This window comes from Dipodomys merriami, unplaced genomic scaffold (genome assembly GCF_024711535.1).
Source record: "Dipodomys merriami isolate MVZ:Mamm:240054 unplaced genomic scaffold, mDipMer1.0.p SCAF_15, whole genome shotgun sequence".
In the NCBI taxonomy this organism is placed as follows: Eukaryota; Metazoa; Chordata; class Mammalia; order Rodentia; family Heteromyidae; genus Dipodomys; species Dipodomys merriami.
This window is the reverse complement of record NW_027202826.1, coordinates 5,099,728-5,112,988: the sequence shown is the minus strand read 5'-3', so window position 1 is coordinate 5,112,988 and position 13,261 is coordinate 5,099,728. Positions and strand designations below refer to the sequence as shown.

At 39.1% G+C, this 13,261-nt stretch overlaps 1 protein-coding gene across 6 annotated transcripts in view; it reads left to right on the top strand.

Moving 5' to 3' along the window:
• Positions 1-13,261, top strand: part of Inpp4b (inositol polyphosphate-4-phosphatase type II B) — a 338,999-nt gene that overhangs the window by 307,001 nt on the left and 18,737 nt on the right. For 4 of the 6 annotated variants that reach the window (XM_070022126.1, XM_070022123.1, XM_070022120.1 and 1 more), the window contains one exon: positions 11,059-11,339. The exons of 1 other annotated variant lie outside the window; for it this stretch is intronic. In XM_070022126.1, the coding sequence (XP_069878227.1) occupies positions 11,059-11,239 (181 nt within the window). In that variant the 3' untranslated portion in view covers positions 11,240-11,339. Of the gene's footprint in view, positions 1-2,972; positions 8,288-11,058; positions 11,340-13,261 lie in introns of those variants that run through there. One more of the 6 variants, XM_070022122.1, reaches the window with a different exon arrangement.

Below are 13,261 nucleotides of genomic sequence, written 5' to 3'. Positions count from 1 at the left end.
TGATGGCCCAGGACTGTGCCATTTGTTCAACCTCCTTGTTCAACCTTCTTCCTTCCTTCTCTCCAGTTTGTGTGGAGCCTTCAGGCTCCTTCTCCACCAACCTCGACAGCCAGTCCTGAGTCATGCATTGCCTCAGTAAAACTAACCTGAGCCTTCATAGTAGCTCTGAGGATGATGACTTGAAGCCAGCCCGGACAGACAAATCCTCCAGACTCTTATCTCCAGTTACCCAGCAAAAGTCAGAACTGGAGGTATATCTCAAAGGGTAGAGCACCACCTGTGAGTGAAAAACCTGAGCAAAAATACACGGCCTTGAGTTCAAGCTCTAGTACTGGCACACACACACACACACACACACACACACACACACACACACACACACACACACACACACACACACACACACACACACACACACACACACACATTGAGATAATTAGTGCTGCTATGTGTCCAAATGTGGCCACTGGTAAAGTCAGCACCTGGTCAAAAATGACTGTGGAGGAAGAATTCAGAGACTGTACCATGTTGTGAAGGACCCATGGTTAAGAAGCTTATAGACAGAAGTTTTCTTTAAAGTCAACAACCCATTATCTGTCTCTGTCTGTAGGAGGATCACATAGAGTTAAATCACTTCTGATTTGTGGTTGGAATTCTCCATGCTCTGAGTCCTGGGGAACTATCCCAATCCCCATCTCTGTGACATATTTCAGAAGTGTCGTCTAATTTTGTCCTTACAGCTGCATTTAGGCAAAACCTGATTTGTTGTTGTTGTTTACTTATGCAGGAAATAAACATTCTGGGAATTGGGACTTTAAAACCTCTATTTTCTGAACAATGACTTTGTAAATATACATTTCTTTCCAGATCAGGAGTCCATAGGGGACTAAGATCAGCAGGGGACAAAAATAATTCACGAGTTCATGAGCTGGACTAACAGGAAGGCTCAGAGCTGTGTGTGTGTTAAACTAATAGTATGGCTGGCAGGATGGCATGTCAGATGCTTCATTCATTTTAGACACCGACCCATCTCAGTAAATCAGTTATATAATTTTAAATGTATTACACAGGTATACCAACAGAAGAGGCAGCATGTGAATGTGACAGACATATCCATATGCTCCCGTCCGTCCTGTTCCATTTCATCCTTACGTCCTCTCCCAGAGATGTATTGATGAGCTTCCCTTTATGAGTTGATCTGTATTTTAGTTGTGTCCATGCAGTCTTAATGAGGCTATCACTCTGATTTGAGTCTTCCTTATACATAGGACTCAGCCCCAGAGCCAACTTGTTCTCGCAGACAAAACAAAAGGAATCACCTTTTGCCAATAACACCGGCTCCCCATAGTCGGCTGAGCCATCCATGCAAGCATGCACTGGAGGCCATTGAATTTAGGTAGCATGAAAATTCCATGTGAAACATGCAGATGATCGTGTGCTGTATGTTAGCGTATTTAAGGCTGAATGCTTTGCTCTGTGAATGCTATCCTGTTCTCTTCTCTCCTCTAACTCCTCCCTGTTTAACAGCAGACAAGCCCAGGGAGCGCTGAGTGAATCCGATGATCCGGAAACAGGCTGTCTAACTGATAACAAGCCAACTTCTCGACACTTCTACCCTGTCGCCTTGCTGCTTGTCAGCTCACACCTGCTAGTTGTGTGGCTTATTTTAAGTCTCGCATTACTATTAGCCAAATACCAATAAGTTTTATGTTGTATTCTTTTTTTTTTTTTTACAAATGACAATGGACTTTAAATTATGGGAGACAATGCTGTACTATTTCTACATTTTCAGATTCACTGAATTTAAACAAAAAAAATGTTGGCTTTGTGTTTTTGTTTGTTTTCCTAAACTCTACAGAACAAAAAGTACTATGCATATGTCAGTTCCTCTGCCCTTTTGTTCCTGGTAACACATTTTCCCCACTGTTCACTAGCTCAAGAAGAATTTCCCAATGATTGTCTTTGAAATAAGACAAAGAACAGAATCCTGAAAGCTTGAAGTTCTGAACCTCCTCTTCCTCTTACCATTCAATTTATTAAAAGGAATTGAGATTAAATTTGCACAACTGGACTAAAACCCTGAGCTATGCCCCCAGGATGAGAGAGGTTCCAGACTTTTCTTTCCACTGTGCTTATAACAGACTTACCATCATAGATAGAAACTTCCCTTTGGTCTTTGAACCTGTTGTCTGATTTCTTTGCTGCACTTAATTAACCCTTTTCTGTCACATACATTTATGGAGAGAATGGCTATTTATGTTTTGTAATTAAATTATCCTGTTTGTAACTATTGTTTGGGTTGATTTGGCTTTCAGAGTACTTTTCTATTCTTTCTAACAAGGTCTCCTTGTGTCTTGATGCGCCATTTTTCGCACCTGTGACTTTTGTACTGTTGGGGACAAGAACTCTTCCGTCACAAAGATGAGACTTGGACCAGGTTCCTCAGAAAGCCATGTTCTCTTTGTTGCACAGCTAAAATATTGAAGTAAAAAAAATAGAGATGAAACTTTCCTTTAAAAAAATCTATAGGGCCAGATTTAATCAATTTAATGCCTTATTATTCCTAGAAACTGCATCCTTAGGGCTACATATAGATTTTAATGTGTTTTAAAGAGACTGACAAATTAATTTGTGGAAAAGATATACAAAGGCAGATATATTTATGAAACTCAAGTGAAACTGTATTGTGGAGTAAATTATATTTAGAGCGTTTATGAAACCTGATGTGTCTGTTAAGAATATAAAGAGGCATTAGTTATCTCTTTGTGAAGGCAATAAAGAAAGGTATTGGGCCTGGCCTGGGATTTACTTTTGTAAGATGTATCATCACTTGTGGAAAACAAACACACAAACAAATGTAGAGTTGACTCTCTGTTATTTTTACTGGGACTGTTGCTGCAACTCTGCATTGAACAAATAAAGCATATTTATGTATCCCATGTTTCATGAGCTGTGCTTTCCCCTTCCACCAGAGAAGGATGCCGCATAGAGAATGTACTGAAGAATATCAAATGCAGGAAGTATGCTTTCAACATGCTGCAGCTGATGGCTTTCCCCAAGTACTACCGACCTCCGGAAGGGACTTACGGAAAAGCTGACACCTAAGTTTACCATCATGTCAATAAACAGAAACACAAATACGTTTTGGTTGGAAAAATCTCTCTATGATGGTTTTTTTCTTTTTCTTTTTTTTTTAAGGAAGGGGAAGCATTTGCCCAAATTGAGGAATTACTCCAATCATGCCTGGCATAGGCCTCTCCAAGCCTCGTGTAACATTGTCGTTTCTGTTTCCCAGCCCCTTTGTGCTGACACTCACTGGTTGGAAGGAGAAGGGTAAACTTCACTTGTGGAGGAGTTGAGTGAAAAGTGTTCTGGGCCCTCCCAGGTGGCCAGTATGATTCAGGGAGTGAGAGGGAAAATGGGAGCAAGAATTTATGGGCTGCTTCTTGATATCAGATCACTTTAGAGCCTATTGGCGGCCCTGTATGAAGTCTCCTCCTGGTAAACCTACACTAGGAGACTGTGACGCGTGTTCTTGACAGCTTGCAGCTGTGTCTGTGTTCAGTCCAGCTGTGGCGCTCCTGTAAGTGACGAGGGAGAACACACTTCAGCACTAGTTTGGTGTTGTCAAAACTCGGACTTGGGTTGTGTGAGTTTGAGGTAACGTGACAACACAGACTATTTGGTGATAGAACCGGCACAACACTGCAGGGCTGTGAGAGTTGGGGAATCTCTTGATGACTCCCCATCAGCTCAAACTTTACACCTTGAAATTCAGGAGATCTTTCCGATGTTTCCTCACAGTCACCTTGATGTGAATTTGCAATCCACCGCCACATAGGTTAATATGGATAAATACACTTGTAAGATCTATGCAGCTACCATGACCAAGGAGCACACATTTCTGTCTAGCTGAATTTCCGCTTCTTTAAAATAACACCACTGATAAATTTTCCCAAGTGCCAAATTAGTCGTTGCCTTAGAGATCATCCTACAGAGAACTAGTATTCACACATTGGTAAACTAAGACCAGAGGCCTGGTTCGAATATTGCAGACTCTCCATTACAATCCCTCCTTTGTTTTATTTTATTTTATTTTTTACCTTCCTAACTTATGACTCATCTCTTCTCCACATTGCTATGCTAAATACTCATGCCAATTCAGAAAGAAGAGTTGACAACAAAATTAGGATTTAACAAGTGGAATTGAAATTTAGAGAATAAAATCTGAATAAATGAAACCTGTATTTTTCCAGATGTATGTGGGTTTTCTGTTTCTCATGATTGGAGTATGCCACTCAGAAACATAAATCTTGTTCTTCATCTTTTGGAAATACCAGGGCTTATTAATATATCTTTTAGGTGAAACCACATCCAATGCATAGTTAATATGAGCTCTATGTCAGTGATGCCTGTTAAAATAAGAATTTCAAACAGATCATTAGTTCCATGTTGAGTTGTTCAAATCGCTCACAACTTTGGATAATACTGAGCCTTCCCACGTTAGAATTATCATTTTGTCTAATGACCTGTGGGTATTGCTGTAACAATTGCCAAACTGTTTATAGCTCTTTAATTGAAAATGTTCTGTATATGCTGGATTTGTTCAATGAAAAAAATATCATAGGCTTCTCTGATAAGGTTCATTCTCCATTTAAGTAGAATCTTTGAATTGCTGTGTTTCCAAATGGAAGGGTCTGTGGTTATTTTCACTATCCCATTGAATTTAAGGTAGAGTGGTAGGGATGACAGAGATCTTCTAGAATAGCTATAAAATTTGTTGAGAATATCAAATGATGGTCTGAATCCCAGGGGATGTTATTTGATTTACCAGTGTTTAAAGATTTAAACAGTAATTCTTATATTTAAAAAAAAAAACAACCTCATGTCAAATTTTGAAAAAAAATGAGGAAGCCAACTATTGGGTTTTAGGTAACATTTTATGATTTCCTTCTCTTTAAAATAAATACCAATGTAGAAGTCTTGAAGAATGGACCTTACTGTAATAAAAATTCATGTGAATTTGTATTCAGTATTAGCATAATCTTCACCATTACCTAATACACAAGGGTACATGTTTGCCTATTTCTGAAAGTGGATCATTAGGAAAATCCACCATTAAACAGTGTCACTGTATCAACTAAAAGTGAAATTTAAAGTAGAAAAAAAGTATACTTGGACAAGCACTTCATTATGTGTTATCATCAAACTTTCTGAACCAAATGTGAAACAACAGAAAGAAATTAAAAACAAACCTCTTAAGTCTCCCATGCTTTCCTCCCCACAGCTTCATTTACAAGGTCAATCAGCAGACTTATTGGAGATCACAGTAAGCCAAAAATGAACCAGGAAAGTGACATTTTCAAGCACCATAGATTTGGGCTAAAGACTATGTTTTCCTTCCACTGTCATCAATACAGTATCAAGTCCAAACTGATGATTTGCAGAGTTCCAGGAGGGGGAAAAATGTATTTAGAGACACAAAAAGGTACAACTACCATTATGAGTTACACAGAATGAAAAGGTCCAAAATGTAGAAATGTCTCCCCTGTCTGGTGAAGAGATGGTTTAAATGTTGGCAGAGACAGACCCATACTTAGCTTCACCCGTTCATTAATTTCTCCTGTGTCTTTTTGTTCTTTTAAAATATTGCCTCGAGTTCTCGCTACACACTGCTAGTGCATCCTTTAGATAGTTATGGCGAGTCTTATCATCTATGGAGTCACAGTAACCATTTGATCCAAGAGGTCAATTATTTTTAAATGGTCCACTCATCAGTGGGAGCCATTCATAAGACTAACACCACTTCTGAAGAACCTGGAAACTCTGAAGGCTAGCACTGGAGAGAGGGTACTTCTCTATTTTTACATTTACTCTGGTGTTGTTCAGAAAATATAAGACAAGTTAGAAGAGGGGAGAAAAAGTCCTGTGATGTGTATAGAATAATGGTTTGCTTCCAAAGTAAATCAAATCTTTCTCTGTGTAGGAGTTGATACTCTGCCAAGAGACATGATCATGCTGGTATGTTGGAACTGGGTTTGTTTTGTTCTTGAGCGTTGATTGTGAAATTTTCAAGCTTTCTGTCCTCTCGTTGCTAAACATAATTATGATTAACACAAAATTATGAAACATAATTGTAATTGGATAGATTTTATTAAGGAAAAAACATATAATCAAAGCTTGCTTACTGCTTCCTAACTCTTCCACTGAATTTTGCTATTTATGCTTTGAGCGGAGTGAGGCTCGGTGTGAAGCTTATATAATAAGATGCTCTTGTGAAGCTCTTTCTCACTCTTCATTTAGGATCATCATAGTGGTACTCTGAATACCCTGAAAGTAGCCACTGTGGGAATATTTACAACAGAAACTGTCAAATAGTAAACTAGGGCATTCGGCCCTGGAAATCAGGTTGTTAATCACATATTGGTGCACCTTATTTTTCTCTGCTGGATACAACAAAGAATCAGAAGCAAGATGAAATTATTAAAATGGCATTAAATAAGATAAGTCACTTTCAGATAGCTGTAATTTTACTGGGAGTTTTATCCTCTGTAAACACTCCAACTAGTCTGTAAGGTATGAATTGTAATTATAATTAAACTATTAGATTGTAGGGGTGCATTAAAAAACCCACCACTGATGTGCTTCCACAGCATGAAGCCCTAGTGTGAGCAAGGACTCAGGGGTAGACTAGGGAAATCAATAACGTGCTTACCATATTGATTTTTAAGCTTATAATTTTGACATTTGCTGAAAGTATGCAAACAGTAACATTGCTATGCCCGGACTCTAATAAATATAGCTCAATCGAAACCCAAACTGTTGTATTAAATGAATTAAACTCTGGCAGTGTAGTAAAGCGTGACAGATGTTGTAGGTAGTTGAGTTCCAAGCAGGGTGGTACATTGTTTTACATCAACATATACAGTCCTCATTTTGCAATCTGTGAAGGAATAAATTATCTTTTATTACAAATTTAAGAAATTGGTCTGAGGAAACTCTCTTCAGCAGTTATGGAAGGAAGCAAAAGCATCCGGCATGGCTGGAAGCCTTACCAATTGTGTACTATTGGAAAGAATAATTTGCTAAGAACTGAGTAGCTGATGGACCATTTTAGCATAAATTCACATTTATTTGGCCCAGCTGCCGTCTTTTGGAGCTGCGTTCCTCCACCCTTAAACTGTTTCTCAGCTTTGGGCAGAAAATGCCAATATATTGTATCTCTTGTATCTCTTTTTTCTCTGGCAGTTTGAAATTAGACCTTCACACACAAAGATGCTACCTATAACAAAAACTGACCTTTATAAAGCTAGGGAAATAAAACTGCTGTTTTAGATAAAATATGACAAGCCAATTAAGTATGAAATTAAGGAATAAAAAATTGCTTTTCTTCCTTTCTGAGAAATGGTGCATGTTAATCATGCTGAATTTAATTTCTGAGCAAGTAAGAAAAAGTCTTTAGACACTTTTGATTTTAAAGAAATAAATGAAGTCTAGCTATTTGTAACAAAGTAAAATGAAAAAATTATAGAATAATATTAAACCCCAAGTGGCCCATGCAATCACGCCTGAGCTTTTTTTTAACCTTTATTTTTAAATCAAGCATAGAATTTTACATTTGAAAGGACAAATATTCACAAGTGCAGTACACTGAAAAGTGAATATCAAAACAAAGAAGGCCTGAGATCAATGATGTGTTCTAAGAAACCAGCCATGATATTACTGAAAACATCTAAACTTCACAGGTGAGAAATGGATACAACCCATTAGCATATCTTCCAAGATGACCTGCTGTGGTAGTGGTCATTGGGAGACATTAGTGACTCCAATCTTACCAAAATTATGTATATACATATACAGTGATGTTTCTATACCATTATCAACACTATAAACCATTTCCTGTTGTAAAGAGCTTTCCTATTTCCAAAAGGCAGAGTGCAGATATCTGTAGACCTTGCGGATTGCATGTGCCATACATGCATGTGCCATACATGCAATCCGTATGACTTCTTACATAAACAGGTCATTATTTCATTGAACCTAATACTGCGTTCTCAGGTTCTTGAGGTACTCATTTGAAAGTTGACATTTGTTCTCTTTTAATGTTAAATAAATACTTTAATTAGACCAATAATGTGTATACCTAGGAAATGAGCCCAAATAGATTAGATCATTTTATACTGGCATTTAAAAACTACCATTTGTGTTGTATTGTTCTGTGTAAACCATATTCATTGTACCATTGTACATGTGTGTATTTTTTTAATAAACATGGTTTTATTTTTTACGTTTCTGACTTGTTTTCACTATTGTACATTACTTTCCATTTTCATTGTGTCACAGTGTGTAAATAATAATTAAAAGTTCAAAGGGTAGCATTTGTAATGGGATGAGAATGGAATGATATTGGGCTGGATCAAAATTATAGGACAAATTTTCCACTTAGATTAGTCTCATTTCACCAACAGAATGGGCTTTTAAGGGCTGTTTTTCTATGGAGGCAAGCTCAACCTATACCCTTATTTAAGATTCAGACATTTCCTGACAGTGTAAATCATCCAACTCTGTCTACTTCATTACATACAGTCATTCCAACATATCCTCATGGACTTTTTGGATTTGATCATTGATGATTTATCATAGCAGTTAACAGTAGATCAACTTCAGAGTTTTAATTAGACCTTGTTGCAAGAGAGTTAACCAGATGAGACCCCTGTGTAAACGTAGAGAATGAACTTTTGCCATCTGGAGTGCTTTAAGAGCATCATTGATCCAGTGAGAAGCCAACAATTCTCGATGTAACGTCAGCATCCTCCGTGTGTGCTGATTCTAATGGGTATTTCTGTGTCTGAATTGGAAGCAGGCTAGAGGAGTCCTCACTCAAAATGAAAATACAATAGGCACTCAGATATTTGCTCTGGGGCTGAACTTTTTATTGTACCGGAGAACAGATTCATCAGGCTGGGTCTATGCCATTGGAGTTAGTCCAAGAACATGATTTCATGGCTCTATACCATTGGTCCATCTAAAACAAGCATTGAATTTTCCATTCTCTCGCTGATTTTGAGCTCAGGCTTACATCTTTTAATAAACTGGAAGCCATATGAGAGGATGGGTGAAGGCACACATGGGGAGAATACCAGGGATGTGCTACGAACTAGTCCAAAGCTATTCTCTGTTGCTTAATGCATGTGTAGCTTCTGGGTGAGAATTAATGACATATGGGCAGTGGCACTAGTAACCTAACTCGATTGGCATCAGTCTCTATTCCTCAAACAAGGGATCATAAACTAACACCTCCACTGGCGTCGCTCTCACTTTTGACCCGGTGCAGTTACTCAATGTGTCTGTCTTCACAGTTTTATCTGAAACTTGAGGACAATAGTAGGACATATCCTTTCTTCCCACTATTCTCCAAATTGCTGCTGAAGGCAAATCCAGATGCTGTTTATTTTCAGCCATCTTCCCTTATTATCCTGAATGGTGTCAGTCTCCTCAGTATCTACTTCTGTAAAACATCCTGTTCCTTCATATATCCATTCCTTCATTTCTGCATTTGATACTGTGTTTAGTTAGCAGGTACCTTTGAATGTCTGTAGCTGGCACTGAGCTACACTCAGAGTGTTTAGTAGTGGACAAGAGTTATCATTCTACTCAGGGACCAGTGCAGTGAGGAATGCAGAGAAAGAGGAAGCCAACTATTGTCCTGAAATAACTCGTTATCATGAATGGTATCAAGCCATGATGAAGAGTTTTGGCAGAGAATGATGATGTTGGTTGGGTTCTTTGTTTTAGCAAAGGTGGAAGGAGTCGATCTTCATAAGGAGATAAATTCTCCGCTGAGCTGTGCTCAAGTGAGAGTCACACACAGGGGAAGGGTGTGTGTGACTCCAGTGCACGGGCCTATAGTACCACGCGGGGGAGGTGGAGATGATTGGCCTTCACAAAATGATTTCTGACTGTGAAGAGAATTTGGAATTTATTCATGTGCAATATGGAGCAAGTACAATTTTCCAGGCAAAGGACTGAAGTCAGATCATTCTAAGTGTACGGCAAATGCATGACGGAATCAGAGTTGAAACCAGTGAGGCTGGTGGAAAGATACAGTGGGAGTGGAAGCCAGCACGGGCCTGGCCAGGGGATAAGAGGTAAAAGTGTGGGAAGGTTCCTGTAACATAAAGGGAGTGAAAACAAGAAATCAAAGGAAGCTTTAGCTTTCGAGCCTGTGTAACTGAAAGGTTCAGTGGTGACACCGGGGGGGGGGGGGGGGGTTACAAAGCGTAAAGTGACACTAGTCTTGCGAGACAAAACTGTTATTTGGCTTTAAACATGGTGGATCTGAACGATTCTGAGTTGTGCAAGTAGCAAGTCAGGTCTATTAAAAATATTCATGAGTCCCAAGTTTGCGGTAGAGTCAAAGTGAAAATGTAGTAGTGACTGCCATCGTCCTATGCCATATGAAGACACAAAAAGTACTCAAAATAGTCTGTACTTGACTTAAAATGTCAAATGAAGAAACCACTCCACACTGAAAGGCAATTTCCTCTTCTTTTTGGAGGGATTATTGGGGTTTAAACTCAGTGCCTTCAACTTTCTAGGTAGGTGCTTTACTGATGAGCCATTCTTCGGTCCTCCCCCTTTAAAAAAATTTGTTTTTCAGATAAACTCCTAATATGTTGGCCTGGCACCAGCCTTGGACCGGAATCCTCTTACCTTGCCTGCTGTAAACCTGAGGTTACAGGCATGAACTACCATGCCAGGGATAAAAGGCAGTGTCTTCACTTGTAACCTGAAAAACAAAGGCAGCAACTGAACTGTAGACACATTAATTGTCTGCTGTTTAAAATGACAAAATTAGTTCCCTCTTTGTCTTTCTGTCTCATATTCTCTCTCTCTCTCTCTTTGGGAAATGCATTATATACCAAGAATATAAAGTTGTAGATATTAACATAATTATGGGAATAATGATTGTTAACATAATAGTACATTTTATACCTTAGGGATGTTTGGTTTTGTCTGTACTCCTGTCTCTCTTTATGTCCCCTTTTTTTTTTCCAGAAAGTTCTGCCAGCTTCAAGCTTACATGGTAGTTCATGTCTCACAAAGAAAATGGGATTCTCTTTTTCTCTCCCAGCATGGACTCTCTAAAATGGATTTTGATGATCAGGAAATCCTGGAGGGAGATCCTGGAGGGCCAGCTGGACACCGCTGTGCAGGCGAAGCGGGTCACCTTGAATGACAGCACAGCTGAAACCATGTTATTGGGAAAGAGCAATCCCCCAGGGGAAAGGACATGGTGGGGAACGGACACCCCACTTCTTCTGGGTACTGACAATGCGGCCCTCGCTCCAACATTAAGAAGGCAGATTGTAAAACAAGCAAGCTCAGTTTGGCTGAGGATACTTTAAAGTTGTGTCTTATGTAGAGCTACGTTCTAAATGCATTAGGAAGATGAAAATGAAAAGTCATTTTTGCTGAGACATAAAGGTAACTAAGGAAACAATTATGTTGGTGCATTGAGAGACGAGAGGTCTAATGGTGTCTTGTTTTGCCATTAACCGTGAATGATTCGATTCAGTCCTGTTTTTCATTTTCCAATATGTAAGCTGAAGATAAATAGCTCTCCATGTCTGTCCCTTAAAGGCTTCAGGGAACAAAGAATGAATCCACTTGAATTCAAGGATTTTATAAAAACATGCATTTCCTCTAAAATATATGATTTCGGGGGTGTTTCGGTTAGTTCTGGGCTTAAATGCCTTTCCTGTTCACAGAAACAGAAGGCACAGCATGAACATCCTTTTACCCTCCTTTCATATTTTTAGGTTTGGACTGCCCTCTGCAGTGATATTTATTGTTTCAGATGGCACACCGTACAATGTGCCTTCACCCAGCGACTTGGTGGCTGAATGTGGGAAGGGAGATCATCACCATGTGTAGCTCAGCCATTACCTATTTGCTTTCTTGTGATATTTCCCTACCTTTGCTGATCATGGTTCCTTTTACAAAATGGAGTGAGAGAATATGTTTGAAGCCATTCTTTTAGGCCAATGTCACTCTGCTACCAAATCAGATGTTACATGGAGAAGAAGCATACCACACAGAGTTGGTTGTGTGTTCCTCTAATCTCGTCTATATAAGAAAGGTAAGTAGGAAGTTGATAGATCAGATATGCCTGATTAAGATGAGCAAAGCCCTAAAATATAAAAGGCTGGGACATGAGCCAAGTAGTAAAGCATCTCCCTAGCAAGCACAAGGTCCTGCATTCAAATCCTGTATTTGGGGGATGGGTGGGAAAGGAGTAGGAAAGAGGAAGAGGAGGAAGAGAAAGATGAGGAAAAGGAGGAGGAGAAATATGAAGAGAAGGAGGAAGGAAGCAAGCAAGAGAAATAATATAATCACCTTTAAAATGTGATGTCAAAAATATAATGTTTTTTTTTGCCGGTCATGGGGCCTGAACTCTGGGCCTGGGCGCTGTCCCTCAGCTCTTCAGCTCAAGGCTAGTGCTCTTCCACTTGAGCCACAGTGCCACTTCCTGCTTTTTTCTTTTTGCTTATGTGGTGCTGAGGAATCAAACACAGAGCCTCATTCATGCAAGGCAGAAGTGGCGTTGTGGCTCAAGTGGTAGAGCGCTAGCCTTGAGCTGAAGAGCTGAGGGACAGCGCCCAGGCCCAGAGTTCAGGCCCCATGACCGACAAAAAAAAAAAAGCTCAACTATTTACTAACTTCTCAGTGATTAATTTGGGTGTGAATGGACAAGTGTCAGGACATTGACTTGCTGGACAGATCAGAGAACATCTGAGGCTGAGAAACTCACATTAGCCTTAAAGACATTTGTACTGTGAAAGCAAAGGGGAAAGAAGAGCAGAAGCATCATGTATATCAGATGAAGCACATTTCAAGTAATAAACTGTCACTAGAGGAAACACAAACTCATTATTTCATGATAAAAGATTCAGTTCATCAAGAACAAATAATAATTGTAAAGAAACACATTTACGGCACAGCCTGTGAATTCACTTGGAGCCTCTAAATGTAGAAAGCAAGTATTAATGGATATGAATAAATGAATGAATAAGTAGCAATGTGATAATACTCAGGAAATTTTAATACCATGCTCAGCAAAAAAGGGAAAGATCAACTAGGTAGAAGATTGAGAAGGAAATGATAGAATTGAACTATACCTCAGACAAATGGATATAACATGAATTTACATAACCCTCCATCCAACATAAGCTGGAGATATAATCTTCTGTAGTTTATA